Below are 21,708 nucleotides of genomic sequence, written 5' to 3' on the forward strand. Positions count from 1 at the left end.
AATCAGAACAGCTTTATTCGCCAAGTACAGTTTAAAAACTGAGCAAAGGAATTTAACAGTATTATTAAAAAAATAATGTTAAATATAAATGATAAATAATACATATATACAAGTGCTGCACGTAATATAATATAATACAAATATCCAGAAAGTGTAACAATTATATTGAATCTTAGATGTTACTTGATTTGTCTTAGTTTAACATGTTTGAAATTGAGTTCTTAGTGCCCAAATTTTTGTTCTTTTATCTTGAAGTATCTTTGCAGCATGAGGTTTACATGTGTGGACATACAATCCAAACATTCTACAGCCTGTTCGCAGACTGATAACATTTCTTGACATCTTTTGTTTTGCTGTAACAAAAGAAGGAATAAGACATGTTGACAAGGCGTGACGAGCAGCAGGATTAGAGCTTGTCTGTGTCAAAGAGTGATGCCGATTTTTTTTCTAATTAAGGGGGTGAGAACAAGCAATTTTTCACATATTTGGCATAACTTTGAACAAAGCATTACATGCATGACATGCAGCCATGTTGTACTGTAAAATGTGTGAAACCTGTTTTTTTTTCTTTCTGGGAAGCTTAAAGCCCCTGTCACACAGCTACAGCCTCCCATACGCAGCTGGCAAACAGACGCATGGTGACAAAAGGTAAACACACGCTCATTTAACTCAGATAACATTATGTTTTTGGTGTTATATGAACAAAGTGGAATTATATTGAATTGCGTTAAATGTTTTTTTTTCTGTTTTTTATTATGATTTTTATTTAGATAAAGACACACCATGACAATAAAAAGCTGCATTTTTCTTGTGGTCATCCTGACACTTTTGTCGGTTGTCATCACAATTCAAGTAAGTGTTCCTACATTGTTTTGATATCACCAGCGTTAATTTTGTCAACTAAATATTTTTGTCATAGTTTTTATCGACTACATTTAAAAAAAAAAAGTAACAATAACTGGACTTAGGGCGAGTCAATATGGACCAAAACTCATATCTCAATATCTTTTCTCAAAATTGCAATATTCAACATAAATCTCGATAATTTTAATTCAATTGAAATCTAACTAGAAGGACAGAAGGGTTAAATTTGCTAACGCAAAATGCCACACAGGCACACTTGGTAACAAACAGCTGCACAATATGTGTCACTTTTGGCTTTTTCTCCTCTAAGGGACAGCATGTGTGAGTGAGGATAGTGGATAGGACACACTCAGAAATCCATCTAACTGTGCTTGTAATGCTGTTCTGAGAAGTAGAGAAAGCAGCGACTCCAAAAACGAGCATTTTAAAACAAAATAAGATATAGAAAATTACAATATTGCCTATATCAATGTATATTTTTCAATTTTGCCAAAATAGAAAACTTGCCCTAACTAGACGATGACAATTTATTTAATTAGTTTTTTTTTTAACATAAACTCATATTTTATCCCACGACAGTACCTATATCTGTAAGTCGACTAAATTCATGTATCTATTATGTAGTTGACTAAAACAAGACTATAACTGAAAGATTCTCGCAACTACATTTTGACTAAAACTAAATTAAAATTCGCTGTCAAAATTAACACTGGATATCACAAACTTAGTTACCCATTTTCTGGGGAAAAAATATGTTTACATCTATTAAATATATGAATAACGTTTTGCACACAATGGTTATGCAAGTACTCCTTAGTGTGCAACTTTTTCACAGTGGGGGCCAAAAAATTGTGATTGCATCTGTTCTGAGGGCCACATTATCAGATTTGAGCATTAAAAAAGGGGGGAAACGGGTATTGTCTTTGTCTGTGGTTTAGTTGTTTTGTCAGTTTTTAATCATTTTATGTGTAATTGAAGTCATTTTGTGTGTTTTTATTGTAATTTTATGTATTTTTCTGTCATTATTTGCATTTTTGTTGTTGTTTTTCTGTCATTTTGTGTAATTTTGTTGACAGTTTGTGTGTCTTTAGAGCTATATTCTGTAACGTGTTGTGTTTTTGTAGTCATTTTTGTTTGGTTAAGCGGCTGTTGTGTCATTTTTGTGCAATTTTCTAGTTTTTTGTGTGTACTTTGTGTCATTTCTGTTCAGCTCTTAATAATAACATCTTGATCACATCTTAATTGAACAGTGAAATGTAGAATGAGAGTGAAGTGTGGGATATCCTCCTGTTAGTGAACACAAAATAAATATTTCACTACTTCATCATACAAACAGAGCAGTCATGGAATCATTAGCAGGTAGTAAACCATCACGTTAAAAACACCTGATATAAAATACAATCATAACTTTTTTTTTAACACGCAGACACTCAAGGGCGGACGTGCACACACAACAACAACAACAACAACACACAAACACCCCAATATCTTCAGTTAGCAGAGTTATCTTTCCATATATCAGCTATTCTCTGCCCTGACATCATTACAAGAAGAGAAGCTAGCGTTAGCATGCTAATTGTGTCCTGACGTCCGGCTGCCGTTTAATGAGCTTCTGCCCTGAAATATCAGGAACGTTTGTCAAACGTTGTCCCTTTTCAGCGGAAAGTATTTCCAGCCGTCATCTCATCCATCTGTGCTGCAGAGCATCGAGCAACACATGCTTTCTTATCAGTTCTGGATCCAGCTTTGTCTCCCGTTCCACGTCTATCTCCCGCTACTTGTTTTACAACAAAATTAGACTGACAAAATGAGTTTTTTTCTATTTGCATTGCCATTGTTGATAGTGAATAAACCCACAAAACTGAGAAGTAACGTCGTGTAATCCATTGATTTCAACAATGTAGTTGTAACCTGATTACCAACTATTTAAACTGTAACTGTAATGGATTACAGTCTGCCTTAGTTCATATTATACATCGTTTATTTGTTCATCTGAATGATGATGTTTTGTCTATTTTAGATTTTTAACTTCTCCTTTTAAAGTATTTTAAAGAGTTGTGCCACAATTTATTATTGATTAATGAGTCTGTGTGATAGCATAGTTAAAAATGTAATTGACATTTGTTTCTGAGAGGTTGGGGGTTCGATCCCAGTACCTGACTACATGTCGAAGTGTCCTTGGGCAAGACACTGAACCCTAAGTTGCTCCCAGTGGTCGACTAGCGCCTTGCATGGCAGTCCTGTCCCACTGGTGTGTGAATGTGAGAGTGATTGGGTGAATGAGCTGATATGTAAAGCGCTTTGAGACTGCTTCAGTGTGGTGATAAAGCGCTATATAAAATCTAGCCCATTTACGTACCCCTGGTTGGGAATCACAGGCCTAAATGACGCTTTTGAAAGCCACTTATTTAAGAAACACAAAACAAAACAAATATCAATAATTCAAAATTCATATTTTTTTTAATTACACCAAACAAATAATGATTTGTCAATTTTATAAAATTTTCTGATTAAATTTTTTTCATTTATTATCTCTTTTTTTTTTTTTTAGGTTGATCCAGAAACTATAGGTAAGTAAAAATCTGATTAAATAAATGCAATTTTTTCCTATTTCCATCTGTACTAACTACAGTATATCCAATGTTCCTGTAATGTTGCTCCTATATAGACATTAGTGATGTGAAGGACATTGCAGAAATAAACAAAGGTAAGCCTGAGAAAAAGAAAAAAAAAACAAACACATGAAACTGGAAAACATGTAAAAACACTTGAATTTCTGCTGCTTTTTTTAAGGTGCAATGGTTGATGATATACTGGAGGTGAGTTTAGCGTCATCATTTGTTACCTTTACAAAAGCGTCTCATTCATAAAATTACATTGAACTTTTGTGTATCTTAGCTGGAAGTTGCGTTCAGTGCGATTATCAATGGGAAGCTGTGGACGTCCCCGGTGTCTTATGACCTGACAGAAGGCCTGGGTAAAAATACTTTCATTAAAATGTAACATAAAAAAAACTTTCTGTGAGCAATGAAGGTGTGTTTTGAAGTTGAGGTTTTGGAGTGTTGCTCAGGCGAGTCAGGATCTGATAGTGTTGGACTTCTAGCTCAATAAATACCAATTACACAGTAATTCTGAACAGGAAAACAAAAAGACATGTTCCCACTCATCTGTTGACAGTAAAATATTTCTATTTTCATCATACACTGTTTTATTTTTGAACAAATGCAACAATACAAGAAGCAACATTACAGCAACAATATTTGCATTTCCTGATGAAAATGCAAGCGAGGATGCAGGTGCTAGCACTACATTAGCTTAGCATCAGCATTAATGTTAGCATTAACATTAATCTGGCGTTAGTGTTAGCACTAACATTAGCCTAACGTTAGAATTACCCTATTGTTAGCATTACCTAGCATTGATGTTAGCCTAGCATTAGCATTCACCCTAGTGTTAGCAATAACCTAGCTTTAGCATTAGCCTAGCAATAGTATTAACCTAGCAGTAGCTAAATATTAGCAATAATGTTGAAATGGGTTGAAAAAGTTGCCTTCTCATCCTCACTAAAATACAAAAGATTTGATGCAGATGCTAAACAATAATTACATATATTATGTACGTATTGTGTTCGAAAGAGGGTGAGTGGAAGTATGAACTTATAAGTCCCCCCTTTTTTCCTACATTACAGTTACAAATAATACATATTCATCCAACCATTTTGTCTCATCTTTATATGATTTTGATTAAATTCACACACAAAAACATTTTTTCTTTTAAATTGCTTGATATTTGTACACTCTTTAATTTCAATTGGCAAACTGTTCTACAATCTTATTCCACACAGTGAAACACAAAAGTCTTTCTTAGTTATCTGCATACTCACAACTATAATAATAATAATAATAATAATAATAATAATAATATAATATATTATTATTATTATTACAACTAAAAGGTATTTTACTTCTCAGATTGTATAAACCTCTTCACTCTCAAAGAGCTTTTTTTATTCTTGGCCTTAAACAATAACTTGAGTAGTTTAAAAAACAACTAAATCTGCAAATTTGAGTAACTTTGACTTGAGGAACAATGGGTTGGTTTGATCCTAATATCTAGCGTTATATACTGTATATAGCGTATTGCTATCTTCTGAAGTTTAACTATTGATTGTAAATTTTTTTGTAATTATTCCCAATTAATTTGATTGTCCATAACAACGCTTAAAAACCTAAAATTGATTTTACTTGTGTACTGTTGATAATTTCAGCATTATTTGTTCTAACTCAAAAATACATAAATTTAGTTTTATTCATATTCAAGGACACTTTATTTATATTAAACCATCCTTTTACATCTATTTTTTTTTTTTTACAATTGTTGAATGATGGCAGAGATCAACGCCAAAGGAGTCATCGTGAAAGCCATGGACCAGTTCAGGTTAAAGACCTGTATTGACTTCAAGCCAAGGGATGAGGAAACATATTACATTTCTTTCCAAAAGTTAAATGGGTATGAACCTTTTTATGTGGTCAAAAAAGTTATATTTTAGTCTGTTAAGCTTTTGATCAAAAACTAATATTACACAAATCTGTATAAATGATCGATTATAAATACATGATAGTTAGGGTTCTGCTTCCTTTAATTGGGTTTTTGACTGATCATCACCTTTCCAGATGTTTTTCCTACATTGGACAAGCGCTGGCTAATGGACAGACCCTCTCCATTGGAAGGTACTGTGATGAAATTTCCACCGTAGAGCATGAGATTCTACATGCACTTGGTTTCTACCATGAACAGTCCAGATATGACAGAGACAATTACGTGACAATCGTAGAAGAGAACGTCATTGAAGGTTTGTATTACATTTCTAATGTCCTTTATGTTAACATCTGTATGGGGTTTCAAATGGCTTACAGATGGGGAACAATACATTGCACAAAGTCAGGGTTCTCACCAGTGCAGTTGATGTCGGGGCCCTACGCTGTTTTTCATGTTTTCATTCGAAAAAATGCAATTCTTAATATAATATATAAATATTTTAACCCTTTATTAACATCTCTGCCTCAGTTTTTGCTTAATTTGTCTATAAAATAGTCAGTAAATGTCCTATGAGGAAGTGCTTTTACCCTTTATTCCATAACAATTTCAACTTCAGATAATTGTCTTTCTTTTAACAATTTATTACACGTTTTACCAGTGTAATATCAGTTTAAAATGAAAAAAAACACACAAAAACGAATTAGATTTTTTTTGAGATTTAGTAGGAAGAAAACAATAAAAGCTCACATGAATACAGAAAACAGATTTTTTTCAACAAATATCTAAAATTTAGAATGTACAAATTTACAGAACAATTTACAACCAAAAAAATGTTTTTCCATGTTTCTAAATGTGCAATAGCAGGTCATTTTATGGCAACAATAACAATCACAAGCTGAAGCGATTTCTTTGCGGGCTTTCTAGGATGGAGGAGACATGATTACCTTACTGTTTGTAGGTTGTTAGTAAACTGCAACATGTTACCATTCAGAAACAAATGGAAGTTTTAACAGAGTTATGATCACTGTGCGTTATGATCATGTGACTTGGTTCTTCTTCAGCAATTCTCCTTCACAATGTAAATGGTGAAGCGACACTGCACCCAGCAGTTCATGTATGGTACTGCAGCAAAAATGAAGTAGGCTCGACACAAATTTTTGTAGCCAACATTATCAATTATGTTACTAATCATTATTGCATTATTGTATATATTACACACATTGTGGTTGACTGTATTTTTTTTTTGGCAAGAATCTCAAATTCTGCCTGCGGTGAGATCCCTGAAAGTTAAAGATATTTAAATGCCTTCACAGAGTTTTTCAAGAAGCAATAATACTTGGCTTCATTTCTTGGCAAATTCAAAGCGATGTAATGTAACACACTTGTTGCTTTTCTTGTGTGTGTGTGCTCCAGGATTTATACATAACTTTAGAAAAGTTGAAAGTACACAAAGCACCACTAATGGGGTGGAGTATGACTACTCATCAGTGATGCACTATGGCCAAAATGCATTCAGCAACGGAAATGGTACTACAATCAACACCATCGACCCAGCTTACCAGGAAGTGATTGGCCAGAGACTGGAAATGAGCCCCAGAGACGTCCAGGAGGTGAACCTCCTCTATAGCTGCAGTAAGTCAATCAAGAACCAAGGGAAGAGTGGTTACTTCTTCTCACCGTCATCTTGATCAAGATCAATTTTCTCCACATTTTATGCATTTTTGTAAAATGTAAATACTTTAATTATCCGTTGTTTCCAACAATAGTTTGTTGGGGAATGACATGAAACATGTTTATTGTTCTGGATATGTTTATTGCTAAAATAACTCTTTTTTTATAATGCAAGGACACATTATACTTACTAGAAAAGCACTGGGAGAACGCAATCCTCCACCAAGCAGCTCGTTTCTACCCATATTGTGATTTCCACCCTATGTTGTAGTCCAACATCAATTTTATATACATTCATTGATAATCAAAACATACCTTTAGCATTTGAAACAACAATAATAGTATTAATTGTCAAATAGTTGTTAAAATATTGCAACCTTGTTACAAATCATGCTCTGTGAGGGCCAGTTCTATTTTTGTTCTTTTTCTAATTGGAACACTGATGACATCATCAGTGAAGTGTGTTCTGAGAGAAGCTATGACATCATCAACAAGAAGTTCCACAGTGTAGATGGGAAAATAAATGGAATATATATATATATATATATATATATATATATATATATATATATATATATATATATATATTGGTGATGTTCTGATAGCCAGAACATCACCAAAATGTTATCACCTGTTCCTTGTTCCATTTATCAATTTTCCTGAACATGTCATCCAAATGCATTCATAACATTTCAAGTTATCTTGCTAACAGACAGAATGACAGATTGACAGATAAACGCCGCCTCTGCACTTCGCGCTTGGTGGAAGTAAATATTTGCATGACATTGGTGCATTCTTTAACCTTAGAAAAATGATGATAGCATTAGAAGTTAGATGACTTTTAACAGGGCACCACTGAAGGCTGAGCTCCATCAAGAGATTTACTTTCGACACTGTTTCCCTGACTGTTCCACTACCAGTGACAGTCCCTGTTACTACTTTACAGACTCTTCCACAATTAACTTAGTTAAGGATGAAAATCCTTTGAGCTTTTCTTTATCATTTTGTATTTGTTAAAAGTTCAAATGTGATAAAGATTTAGCTTTACCCTTAAAGGGATCATCCCCTATTTTTACAAGTTTGGTCTAAAGTGATGGTCACAGTCTCTGACCCCTTTATTTTGGGGGTCCCGGGCTGAAAAGGTTGAGAACCACTGCTCTAGTGATAAACTTGGGCAATAAGTCAAACCGATCGTCCGACATTTCACACTGTTAACAGGAATATCCAATACTGTATGTCATTATTATGATAAAACTGTTAGTGATTCTAACAGTCTGTTCTCCTGTCACTTCCACAGACTCTACTGTTACCTTTCAGATGTCCTGTAACTTTGATAATTTGGACAGCTGTGGCATGGAACGGTGTTCACGAAGTGAACTTGACTGGAAAAGGGTGAACAGTGTTCCTGATGGTCCAACCTCTGACCACACCATGCAACCCAGTGGAAGTAGTTATGGTATGATTTAATAATGCCTAAACAAAGTGATATGAATTCATAATCCACATCTGGACATTGATTTGATCTGTTCTTTTCTCTCAGGTAATGATACAGGTTCTTTCATGCACGTCAGCACAACATTAGGGAATGAGGGAGACTCAGCATGGATGGAGACTCCGAAGATGAGTCCCAAGGGGAAGTGCCACGTCCAGTGTCTCCAGTTTTACTATTACCACAGTGGAAATGAAGGAGACCAACTTAACATCTGGATAAGAGAGTTTGATGATGAAATGGACACTAAAGGAATTACCCGTCTCATGGGGCACATCACTGGTAAAGTCAACGTCACACATGATCTTTCCAGCTTCTACTTATGAAACAGAAAGGTTATAGGCAAGGCAAATGTATTTGTACAGCGCATTTCATACACAAGGCAATTCAATGTGCTTTACATGATTAAAAATGCAACAGAAAACATTAACAGTTAACGTACTACTTACATATACTAAGTTTGACATCAAAATGAGTATGTAGTGCATTCACAATAGTATGAAAAGATTGAGTACGCAAGAAATACCTGGATGTATACTATATCAGGACATTTTTTTAAATATACGCATTGGGTACACTAGTCATACACAACCGCCCCATGATGCATTTGCATACGGAATTCCAGACATTTTTTATTTATTTTTTCTTCCCAAAATGAATTTGTCTTCACTCTGTAGAGGGCGCTAGCGCACTAATTTCCGTATTTCCATATTGAGCTGGTTTAGGGCTGAGAGTTTAACAACTGATTCACATTTGTATGGGCCAATGGGAGCATTTTCAAAAAAATTTAATTTTCAAAGGTTTTGGTCAAAATTATAAAAAATCTATAGATAACTTTTGATGTCCCACTTCTTTCAATGATCTCCAGCGATTTTGAGTCTGTCAGTGAAACGCTCTAAGAGTGCATTAAAATACGTTTGCCTCATATTAAATTATTCTCTCTGTAGGGAGTTTAACAACTGTGTCACGACTTTGTATATGCAAAAGGGAGCATTCAAAAAAAAAAAAGAAAAAAAAATTAGGCCAAGATTCACGGCTCCACCCTGCAAACACCGTAAATGTTGTCAAAAGTCCATAGCTAACTTTTGATGTCCCACTTCTCTAGATGATCTCCAACATCTTTGAGCCCTGTCGGTGAAACGCCCAAGGAGAAGTGTGTTGAAATAGGACATTTGTCTCTTAATAAATTATCTTCAATCTGTAGGGGGCGCCAACGCGTCAATGTCCGTTTTTCCACATTGAGCTGGTTTAGAGCCAAGAGTTTACACATTTGACGCAAATCGAAGTTTGTATGTGAAAATGGGAGCATTTAAACACTGTAAAAGTGATCAGAAATCCATGGATAGCTTTCAACGTTCCACTTCTCTAGATGATCTCCAGCGATTTTGAACCCGTCAGTGAAACACCCTAGGAGAAATGCTTAAAATACAACGTGAGCGACAATAGCAATTTTGCAATTTTCAATTTTCAACTTAAGATTCTGAACTTCCTGTGTTTTTTGGCATGGTCTGAATAATTTTTTTTTACTTGTCGTGTCATGGTCTACTTCTGTCAATTTTCATGATTCTACAATTAATTGTAATGCCTTTTTGGCATACTTGGGAACGCTGGCACGTCAGATTTTTGCATTTTTAAAATCGGAAACAGCCAGAAATTAGAGAGGCACGCGATTGAATTTTGTTTGAATTTTTGAGACTTTACATAATGGTTCAGTAGGTGGAAAGTAGGTGAGTTCACACCGAGAGAGAGAGAGAGAGAGAGAGAGGGAGAGAAAGAAAAAAAGAAAGAAAGAAAGAAAAAAATTCCAGCACAATAACGTTTCCCCCTCTTTGAGTATCATGAACTAAACTATACATTTTCGGTAAGCGCGAGGGCATGCCTACTACATGACAAGGGTCCCTAGTCACTGACGGGCATGTGGTGTTCGCAAAGGCTCCGCCTCACTATATATATATATATAAGTTGCGTTATTTGAAAAAGGCAATTCAAATGTACTTTGTTGAATGCTTCCCTTTTTTTGTGTATTATTTGAGAAAGGGAACTTGAATATTGTGATTTATATTGGGCATATCAGCATTTTTGCTTTTTCCTGTTTCAGTCTTGTTATATAATTTTAAATTGTGATTTATGTTTGAATATTTTTTGTTAGACTGAAACAAACAAATCAACTGAACTGAAACAGTTTGGTTTTCATTTCCTTCTGGTCAGTCTGGACTGGTTTTGGTTCTCTTTGTGCTTTTATTTAGTACTTTGTTAGCCTAAGTTTTACCAATATAATGTACTGGTACCACCAACGTCACTCCAAAATAAAACAGCGACCATTCTGTGTCTATCGTTCAACAGCTCGATAGTGATGAAGGCTTGATTGGTAACACAACACACCTGAGTGCCATTCATGGGGCGTGGTCATTCAACAGCACAAACTGATAACAATGAGAGGTGGAGACATGAGCAGGTTTACCAGGAAGCACAAAGACACAAACATTTAAGCAAATAAAACTAAAGAACTGATTGAAAGGTTAGAAACCAATGAGGACACGCACAGGGCTGAAAAACATGCCCATTATTACAGATCTGAGTCATACATCAGATGTCCATGATCAAGAATGTACTGGTCTGGTTCATGGGTTGAGAGCCAAGTTCAACATTTTTCTATTGCTTTGAAAAGTGTTAAAATATCTTAAGTGATAATTCGTTTGTTTCTTTGTCACTAGACTCTAATGCATAATGTACACTTAAATGGACTTCTTCATAACTCCATTAAAGATGGATTTTTTTTTTTTTCCAATTGCATCATGTTTTCATATGCCTAAAGGGTCATAAAAACTCACAGGAAAAAAATATTGACTAAGGTTTGAAGTCAAGCAGAGGTTTTGTCAGTAGCACAATGGAGGGTTTCTGAAAATCTCAATTTTTTAGTTTAGTTTATTTTTATTTTTATTTTTTGAGCAGTTTGAGCAATTTTACAACATTCACATTGATCAGTTGTAGAAGTTCAAAAAAGGAGTAGGCTGAAGCTAGAAAGATTATATACTGTACGCCTACCCCATAATCAATGTAAAAAACATTTACATTTCTTGGTGATACAGCACAATAGGGTCTGTATCCAAAATAAGAAATCATTGATTCCAGAGGAAATGTCAGCATGAAATGTGTATACGTGAGTTTTATGGATCAAATCAGCACATGTTGATATTCTACTTGGTCACTTTCTCACTTAAAATGTTTTCAGAACTTTTAAAGGTGGAGAATCAACAGAGATATTTAGCCTCAGTGTGAACAACGTTTTTGTCGTTGTAGGTTGAGAAACTTAGAAGTATACTTCATTGGAAATGGTCATCACCCTAATCATACTTATAGTATATAATAGGCAGTGTACACTCATTGAGTTTGTAGTGTATAGTACGGAGTGTGCCATTTTGAACACAGCCTTGGTAATGTTAGCAAGTCTTTGTTGTTGTTCTTTTTGTTCTACTGCATGTTTCTTACTTGCCCATGATACAAATTTTAAGAGAATTGTTACCAAATGGTCCCTCAAATTAAATCAAACATTTAAAGCTTTTCTTTTTGTGAGAGAGGCGATTTATTTGTATTATATGGTTGAGTTTGTAGTGAACAGTACGGAGTATGCAATTTTGAACATAGCCAATGTCTTTTATCTGTTCAAAAATAAAAAATTATTTCCACATTATCTCCACAGGTCCAGCTACATCTCAGTGGAGGTTTCACCATGTTTCACTCAATGCCACCAAGCACTTCCAGGTGGAGTTTGAGGTTCTCAAAGGGACTGGGAACTCCACAGGCGGAGGCTTCTCAATCGATGACATTAATCTGTCCGACTCAGAATGTCCCCACGTGACGATCCAGGTTGATGATCTAATGGCACGCTTAGCAGATGAGTATTGGGGAACTGCCATATACAGCCCACGCCAGTACACTCCAGACGGCTATGCTTACCGAGTGGCCATCAAGCTCTATTTGACGTATCTGGGACTGTATCTTCAGCTGGTGTCAGGTGAACATGATGACACGCTAGAGTGGCCTTGTCCGTACAGACAAGCGACTTTGAAAATGTTGGATCAGAACCCAAACATCTTGCTGCAGATGAACAAGCAAAGAAGTTTCACCACTGACCCAAAAGCTGTCAACAACAAGGGTATGTTTACAAACGTTCTTAATCCTACAGACTATATCAGAGGTGGGCAACTTCTATCACAACGGGGGCCACATGATCCGAGGGGCCACATTATCAACATTCATGTCAGCATTTAGAAGAATGACCAAGCTGAGCATCAATACAAGCTTGAAAACACATAATTTGTGTTTTTAAATTAATTTTCTCGTCAATATGGCAAATTTGTCTTTTCATGTGTTTTTCAAGTCATGTTTGTTTTTGTTGTTGTTTCTGTTGTAATTTTGTGTTTAGGTGGTTGTTTTGTGTGTCTTTGAAGTCCTTTTGTTCATGTCGTTTTTGTAAAGTCATTTTGTGTGTTCAAGTAGTTAAGAGTCTCTTGGTTGTCATGTTATGTTTTATGAATTTTTGTATTGTTAATCTTTTTGTTGTTATTTTGCTGTCATTTTCTGTTTATTATGTTGTTCTTTGTAAAACTTCATGGATGTTTTCGTTATATTTTTTCTGGTCGTTTTGTGTATCTTTTAAGTCCTTTTATATATGCTGTTGTTTATGTAGTCATTTTGTATTGTTTATCTTTTTGCGTTTTTGTTGTTACTTTATGTATTTTTCTTGACATTTTGTGCATTTGATGTTGTTTTCTGTGTTTCTGGAGTTTTGTGTATTATGTTGTTCTTCGTATAACTTCTAACTTCATGAATTACAGTTTTGTATTGGGGTCCGCACAAAATTGTGTGTATTAAAGTTTTTCAAACACTCCATATATAGGTCTCTATATATGGGACAATCCTCGAAAAAATGGAACAAAATACATTGATGAGAACAACGAGGAGGCGTTTGCTGGATCTCTGATTGGAAACCATGTCTTCATGACAAACGAAGACTTGTATTTCCGAGAGTTTTTAAAAGGAGGAGCTGGCATTTTTGCATTCAGCTTCGAAGGCATGTGAAGTATTTCTCTTTAAAACAAACTTTTTACATTCAATCAACTTTGTCAGTATTAATCATTCTGATTGATGCCACTGTTTTTTTCCCGCAGATATCAATCCTCTATTTGAGAACAATGAACTTGCGTGTCCTAATGTGGGACCAGTGATGGCCTCACACCCTCACAACGGTCAAGACGACGGTCCATGTTCTACACGGTAAGTGTAGAACATAGACAATCAAAACCTGATTATTTAAAGAGCATGAAAAAAAAAAACTTCATTACGTGATGCTTTTATTTTGCAGGATGCGCACCACCACCACTCACCCCCCTCCAACAACAACTCACAAGAAGTATTTAACATTCTTATCCCATTTTACACCTCAATGAATTCATTCAATTAATTGTGGCCATAATAGCCAGTCATTGCCCGATCTCGTTAGATCTTGGAAGCTAAGCAGGTCTGTGCCTGGTTAGGTGTGACTACAATAGTAACTTACCACCATTAAGTGTGGAGTGAAAGAATAATGCCTTAATTCTGTAAATTGCTTTGAATGTGTTACATTCCTTGTGGTGGTGTCGAGGAGTATGGGAAAGGAACAATAACAAGAACCAGGATAAGAGACATACCTTCAAGTATTCAGTTAAATCACTAATTCCAACCTAAACCAAACAAATGAAGATCAAAAGTTGACAAAGAACACACAACCTCATCTCACAGGAGTATCACAAGCTCAATCGAGAAGATCAGTCAGACCATGAGTGCTCACCAGCCACTGCTGACTGAGGTCTGCAGATGATCAGTGGCTGATCAGCTGCTTCAGCTGGGTGGGGAAAAGGGCGTGGCCTGCTGGGGCAGGAGTTTGGCAGATAAACAGCGGAGCACGTAACAGAGTGTCTATGATAAAGTGCTATGTTGAATCCAATGCATAATTGTTGATGCATATGTATTTTTTTGCAGGATGACCACCACCACTCATCCACCTGCATGGACAACAACTCACAAGAAGTATTTCACATTCTCAGAACATTTTACACCTCAATTAATTCATTGTTGATGCCATTTATTTATTTTTTTATTTTTGTATTACAGGAACCACACCTCTTCACCACCTATTCAAACAACAAATGACAAGAGGTATTTTCCTTCATTATTAATACCTTGTTAAATAAAACAAAAAGCAGATGTGTTGTGGTGTTCACATATAGAACACAGCACTCTATGATAATCCATTCATACATATTATCCATCCAACAAAGAGTTTGGGTGTTTTTTTTTTTTTGTCATTTTACATAACTTAATCTCATTGTGTGTGTTTGTTTTTGTTATTATGTGATTTTTTTGTCATTTAATGTATTTATGAAGTAATTTTTGTGTCATTTTGTTGTCCCTTTGTATATGTTTATTTATCATTAGGTCTATTCTTGTTGTTGTTTTTGATTTGTTTTTCTGTTACTTTGTGTATATTTTATTTTTCATTGTTTTATTTATATACACAGTATATTATAAATAATTGTGTATTTTTTTTGTGTAATTTTGTATATTTTTGGAGTCTTTTTGTTGCTTTACTTTTGGGGCACCACATGTGGCCCACCAGTGTCCCATGTCTTTTTGGGGGTTTTTTGGTTTGTTTTTAGTTTTTTGTGAGAAACCCTGAGTTTCTGGAGAAAACCCACACAAGCCCAGGGAAAACATGCAAACTATAAATTAATAGATAAAAACAAAAGGTTTCCTGTGAGAAAAGGCAAAACAATACATGTATGTATACAAAAAAATAATTTATTTTATTTATTTATTTATTTGATAAGGACATTGCACATTAATGAACATCAGTGTAAAACAAATGTAAATATGCCGGATTATAGCTACAAAGCTAGTTTTCATCCGTAGTCCCTAGGCAGGCAAATACATAAGAAATGACAACACACTAGAATACAATACAATACAACATAACACAATACAATACAATACAGGCAGCACAGGGAAATGTTCAGAGTCTAGTGGTCACATGACTGGTTTCTTTTCAGCCGTAGTTTGATTTGGGTTGTAAAGCTGACCAGTGTAGGACTCTCCCGTATGTGCAGAGGGAGACTGTTCCAGATGTTCTGTCCATGGGTAGTTCTTCTGAAGGAGATTTATCACATAACAGTAAAACAATCAAGTGGCTAATTTCCCATTATTGTGAAATTATTTTCCCCAAATCATGCTAGACCTTATACATATTTAGCCTTTGTTCTGCATTCTGTGGGGTGATTACTAAAACATATTCATCTTGATTTATAAATAAAATCCTCCATTTTGTTTCTGTTACAGTATTTTTGGTCTTTCTCCTGTAATGGTGGCCTCGCCTGCTCTCATCTTTCTGCTGACTCTGATGATTCTGCTGCACTGATGAATATCTGCCACATATTTAATGTTGTCACGTTACATGAACATCATTGGAAAAATGCAAGATATACGTTAAATCCTGGTTGTGGTTAATCAAACGACTTATTAGGGGTTCTTTTGGATTTAAAGAGATTTAAAAAAAAAAAGCACAGAAGACTAATGAGGACCATAAATTTACTTTGTCAGGATGGAAATAACATCATCCCTTTTTGTGTAAATTATTTAATTGGTAATCAGGATGACATAGGCCAATGTACAGCGGCTTATGTTGGTTGGGGCCTTAATTTTATATTAATATTTTCACTTCTTTTTTCTATGTAAAATGTCTTTCCGTCCAACAATAAAAATGTACTATGCACCAGCATTTTTTAATGTACGAGACTCATTCTGCATCAACTCTAAAATACATGATTTTTGAATCAACAGCACACAATTGAAATAACTTAGCAATACTTACTAATATAGAAGGGTGTAACTGCCAGTTTTCATGTAGGAGATGTAAATTCATTAACAGCAAAATAATAATTCCCACCACAACTCTCAAGTGCAGCAGTATTAAAAAAACATTGAATTGGTGCACTTTATACTGAAGGAAGGGCCATTTTTTAGGCCAGGCTGCGGGACTCAATACGCCACTCGCTTTGTTCTTGTTGTTGTGTACACTCGTTAAAAATTGCTACTCCTCTGTTATTTGTGAATGATCGGGCTGAAATTTGGTAGGTATAATCTATGGATATGTACGCATCGGGGCAAAAAAAAAAATGAAAGTTGATTTTTTTTTTAACCATCAAAGTGTCGTTCCAGTCGCGGCAACTGTGAAAAAGTAGGGTAATTTAATCATTGACTTCTTCCATTTTTTCTGGCCATGCTGCTGATGGTAGAGTCAAAATGTTGCACAAAACTCCACATTCTGAGTTGAAAAGATCCAGGAAAAGTTATGTCTTGAACTCTGCTGAGGGGTATTGTCTTTCTGCATCTTGTTACTGGCGCGGTAGAACCAACAGCCTGTGCCTGATGTTTTTGTCAACCAAATACTCACAAATGGTTCTTTTAGCTCACATAGATCGATGGCTGTGGGAAAATGACTCAGCTTTCGCTTTTTTGTAGGATCAGAAGCAGCTTCTTCTTCCTTATCTTTGATGTTTCTAGGGTTGGCTAGTTTTAATACACCCCAGTCATTTGAAGACAAATCTGCCGCAGACACTCGATCTTGCGGGATTTCACAAACATTCTTCTGATAAAGACAGCTCACCCGTCTCATACTTGATAACGTATCCCCAGTTACCGCGCCCACCATAAGTTTCGAGACCACTCTTGATGCAAAGGAAAAGGAGGATGTGCCTGAACTCTTTGCAAAAACACCAAAGACTTTTCATGTTGACTGGCAATACGCTTTGATTCTTGTAGAATTGCGACAACAGTTTCACTAATGATACATGTAGACATGGTGAAGCGTGTGTGTGTCAAGCTTAGAGGTAAGTTCAAAGGTCGTATGTTCAAAGCACTCTTATCTGCATTTTTGAGGCCAGACACGGTCAGATTACTATTAAACAGCTGCTGGTAGAAAAATCACACACACACCAACTTAACTGACAGGGATAATTTGGCGAGACTGATGAAATAATTTTTCTTTTATTTTTTTCATTATGGGCGGGGACTATAAGGAGGGACTTCCAGTTAGGGGCGGGACAACAGATGTGACATCACACCTGTCAAAAGTTTGATGAAAGGCATATACTGTCTCTCTCTCCAGGGGTCCTTTAGTATGCAGATGAGCCCTTTAATTAACTACACAGTATAAATGCCATGGAATTGAAGAAGCCTCATGAATGAAAGGTGAAACCAGTTAGTGCCCACTATCCAGCCTATGTCAGGTAAACAAACAAAGCTGATAAAATACTTAACCTCTAAATGTTGAAAAGACTGAATGAAATCACACATTCTATACCTCTTTTAAAAAAAAAAAAAAAAAAAAACTCAGCTAAAACCAAAGCCAAAGTCTGAACATAAAGGCCTGGTGTGTGTGCGCTGTGGTCCTTTGTTCTAAGGGGGAAAAGTTGACATCTCAGCCTTTTCACTCAGCCAGTTCTAGTGCAAGAATTAGGTGACCAGATGTCCTGATTTTCCCAAGACAGTCCCAGTTTTCAGAGTTACGTTTTGTCTCCTGGTCAATTTATAATCAAATTATAATTATGTGGAACCTACAAAAGTAATAGAGAGGTGTTGATCATTAACAATCAAAGAATACTGGATAAATTAACACATTCACAGTCAAACTCAATGTTTAAAGAAGGCCAGCATATGGTGCAAAACCTTCTGAGTCCCATATCCCCACATTAACTGAACTGAGTGAAAACCCTCCATATAAACTCCATTCCAGCTGATTGCTAACGCCTCACAGCCGTGTTTAACTCTGCAGGTGGAGCATATCTCACTGAAAGGCTGAAACTTGGCTGTTCACTTTGTGCCGATCTATAACACCTCCCCCTAAAGGACAATAAATCTAATAGATTTATTGACATTACTCAAAACAAGCTTCCACATTATTTAAGTACTAAACAAATGGGGGTGCTCCTGGGGCTCCTTCTTTCTGCTGGCCTGGCTGCATATTCGGGCCCGAGGCGGTGCTTGGGTTTGCAGTAGCACTGGCATGTCTTGGGCTGTGGGATAAACTTGCACTGGTCTCAACCTTAGACATATTGATCCCGAGAGCGCATGGATGTCACTGACCCAGCAACAAGACAGTCTTAAGAGAGATGAACTTCAGTCACAACTCTCCCAGTGGTTTGAATGGAGGAATATAAATAAAAACCAGAAATCGTTTAAATTGTGGGCCCTGAATCTATAATCTATGAAAGTTTAACTTTTTGAATGGAATTATGGAAATAAACAACTTTTCCATGATATTCAATTTTTTTGGAAAGGGTCTGTATATATGTAAAAACTTTGAGGCCATGATTCAAACATAAAATTCCACATCATTGATATCTTAATGTTTTATTCAGTATTTAGGTCATTTTTCTATTTACAAGAAACACCTCATAAATGAACAGGGACCATCAGTGATGTGGTCCTTAAAGATGTGCTTTAAATAAAATATAGTACACAAAAATTATTGCATATATTTTTTATTTATTCATACATATGGTATATGTATATTTGTTCATAAATAATTGAACCCTGAAACCAACCATAGGACGCACCCTTGTTGCAATATTATTAAATAACAGACCAACTAACTAAAGTCTCTCTTTAAAAAAACTCAAACAATGTAAAAATAAATTGCATATTTACATATTTGAAAAATGATGGTTCAACATTTCATTTGAGGATTCACTTTTATCCCAGACAATAAAACTAAATAAATAAGAAAAACTTTAGAAAAAATAGCTTTAAATCAGTGTGATTGAATTCAAATGTGCAGAAACGCATAAAAAGCATCAACATAGGAAATACTGTCTGTGCAGGTATCGGTTAGAGAAGCTTGTCTCTGCTGTAATGTAAATTTAAAAAAAAATGCATGTAACGTCACCAAAATCTCCCAAAAAGTGCAAAACTAGAACAATAGAAAATAGAATTTCAAGAAAGAAACAGAAAATACAAATATTGTTTACAGATTAAGACTTTTCACAAAAATGTATCTAAAACATTAAAACAGCCTCACTTACCAAAGCCCTGAGCAAATACTGGATAATCATACTTAAAGAAAATATTGTAAATATTTAAAAATACATATCAAGGCCAGGGTCAACAACAAAGTTCTCCAAAGTGATCCTGAGCCTCTATTTAACCCTTCAGAACCTCAGGTCCAGCTTGTCAATAAATCAGTCATGTGATGGGATGGCTCAAACCAGCGGACATTAAAGGGACGTGTCCTCCCCGTCCCCGCTGTGCGTGATTTTCCGTCGAGCGGTAATGGCTGCCCAGACCCGGCACAGCATTCCGCCTCTAGGAAAATCATTACAGACATGTAAATACGTCTTTAAAACGATTTTAAATAGGAAAGCTCAATAAGAGTGGCCTGGCAGATATGTCGAAAAGATGTTCACTTCTGGAAGAAAGCATGAAAACTTGTACATGGGGGTTTTAACATTATTGTGCACTAGCTTTTATTTTTATTTTTTTAATATCCTGGGGCTGGGGCTCGAATGCGAGCACCTGGTGGTCGGGCCTTTGCCCACGGGGCCCGGCCGGCCTAGCTCGAAAGGACAACGTAGCCCGCCCTCCTGTGGACCCACCACCCGCAGAGGGTTCTGTAGGGGTTGGGTGCAGAGCGGACTGGGTGGCAGTCGAGGGGGGGTGCCTCGGCGGCCCAGTCCGCATCCACAGCTCTGGCTGTTGCACTGGGGCCGTTTGCAGCCGGGTATGAAGCGGCCGGGATGAGCATCGGCACCTCCAAATCTGAGGCCATGGTTCTCCACCGGAAAAAGGTGGCTTCCCCTCTCTGGGTCGGTGGAGAGTCCTTGCCTCAAGTGGATGAGTTCCAGTATCTCGGGGTCTTGTTCACGAGTGAGGGTCGGATGGAGCTGGATATCGATAGATGGATCGGTGCAGCGTCGGGGTCCCCCCAGAATGACTGGAGGATCGATGGGTGGATCGGGGGGTCTGGTCATCTATGCTGAGAGTGCTGCCTCCGTGACCCGGCCCCGGATAAAAACATAAATCTAAATATTTTCCTGTGCAACATGCAAATTTATTTCTCAGGATGATGATATCCATTGTGATCCCATGTACAAATGTTCATGCTTTCTTCCAGAAGTGAACCTCTTAGCCTAATATTGCTACATATCTGCTGGGCCAGAGTAAGAGGAACATTTTCTAGCGTGGACGTAGTGCTGCTCACCTCAGCTGACAGTACATCAGGTCATCTCTGGAGGCCATGGAGAGGAGGCAGTCTAAGGTGAACCTGTGAGAGATTAACTAGAGAAAAGATGGTCAACAATCACAGCTGTGTGTTAACAAACATATCAGTGAAATGACCAGATAAAGAAGATAAATGCTAAAATTAGCATTCTTTACCTTATCAATAGTGTCTTGATCTACTGGGACTGACTCCAGCCAACGTGTCAAGGCCTTCGTTTCTGGTTCAGAGCTTTGGTTTAACGTCTGTTCAACATCTATAAAGTGTGAACACAACCTCTGTTATACTTGAGATTATATATACATATATATATATATATTTTTTTAAATCAGATAAATCCATAGTGTAGGCCTCATTGATCCAACTGAAGATCTTTGCTGGAAATAAAAGATCTAAAATGATGAAATTGAGGCTTGAAAGTTTGTTTTGACCTCCACTGTAAACACCTTCTTATTAACATTGTCTGAAAAGTTTTGCACATTGCATTGTGGGATGTAGAGTCCTGTAGAAGGATACATAACAGTGTTTTTAGTTCATACTTACTGTCATTTATTATTTTTGCACCAAAAACGGTGCCCAATTGACTTCCCAACACATTTCTGGTGTTTTCACAAACTGATAGTTGCAACAAAACAATGAGGAGCGCCTATTTTGGATTTTACACGGAAAGATCCAAAATTGATTGTCTCATGGAGTGAGATGATATCACGGGGAATACTGGAACAAAAATGCGGTCAATCGAATAACCGTCCTCCATGTCTGGCAATAAAACAAAGCACCAACATTAACCAGTTTAAAAAGCTTTTTAAATCATATATCGTTAGTAAGTATAGGA

The 21,708-nt window shown here is 36.3% G+C and overlaps 2 protein-coding genes across 3 annotated transcripts in view; one reads left to right on the plus strand and one right to left on the minus strand.

Moving 5' to 3' along the window:
- Positions 1–588: 588 nt before the first annotated feature.
- Positions 589–16,376, plus strand: LOC114478374 (meprin A subunit beta-like). Of its 2 annotated transcripts, XM_028471414.1 has the most exons (18): positions 589–648; positions 771–852; positions 3,416–3,434; positions 3,533–3,571; positions 3,658–3,683; positions 3,763–3,841; positions 5,256–5,373; positions 5,538–5,716; positions 6,817–7,035; positions 8,372–8,530; positions 8,615–8,845; positions 12,264–12,719; positions 13,464–13,637; positions 13,735–13,840; positions 13,929–13,976; positions 14,585–14,632; positions 14,717–14,761; positions 15,938–16,376. In XM_028471414.1, the coding sequence occupies exons 2-18, from the start codon at positions 784–786 to the stop codon at positions 16,014–16,016; spliced, it is 2,094 nt and encodes a 697-aa protein (XP_028327215.1). In that variant the 5' UTR covers positions 589–648; positions 771–783; the 3' UTR covers positions 16,017–16,376. The 2 variants fall into 2 exon arrangements, with proteins under 2 accessions (XP_028327215.1, XP_028327216.1); XM_028471415.1 differs by lacking the exon at positions 14,585–14,632.
- A 2,747-nt stretch (positions 16,377–19,123) lies between these two features.
- Positions 19,124–21,708, minus strand: part of LOC114477798 (mitogen-activated protein kinase kinase kinase 5) — a 31,097-nt gene continuing 28,512 nt past the window's right edge. The window contains exons 26-28 of the mRNA XM_028470412.1: positions 21,032–21,129; positions 20,856–20,932; positions 19,124–19,960 (exon numbers count right to left, since the gene is read on the minus strand). Coding sequence (XP_028326213.1) covers positions 19,873–19,960; positions 20,856–20,932; positions 21,032–21,129 — 263 coding nt within the window. The 3' untranslated portion in view covers positions 19,124–19,872. The remainder of the gene's footprint in view (positions 19,961–20,855; positions 20,933–21,031; positions 21,130–21,708) is intronic.

This window comes from Gouania willdenowi, chromosome 16, assembly GCF_900634775.1.
Source record: "Gouania willdenowi chromosome 16, fGouWil2.1, whole genome shotgun sequence".
NCBI lineage: Eukaryota > Metazoa > Chordata > Actinopteri > Blenniiformes > Gobiesocidae > Gouania > Gouania willdenowi.

Bases quoted from the DNA above. Each gene is read 5' to 3' on its own strand.
- LOC114478374 (XM_028471414.1), top strand. From the start codon at position 784: ATGACAATAAAAAGCTGCATTTTTCTTGTGGTCATCCTGACACTTTTG. The intron at 13,841-13,928 runs GTAAGTGTAGAA...TTTATTTTGCAG, and splicing joins GACGGTCCATGTTCTACACG to GATGCGCACCACCACCACTC. The intron at 14,633-14,716 runs GTATTTCACATT...TTTGTATTACAG, and splicing joins TGGACAACAACTCACAAGAA to GAACCACACCTCTTCACCAC.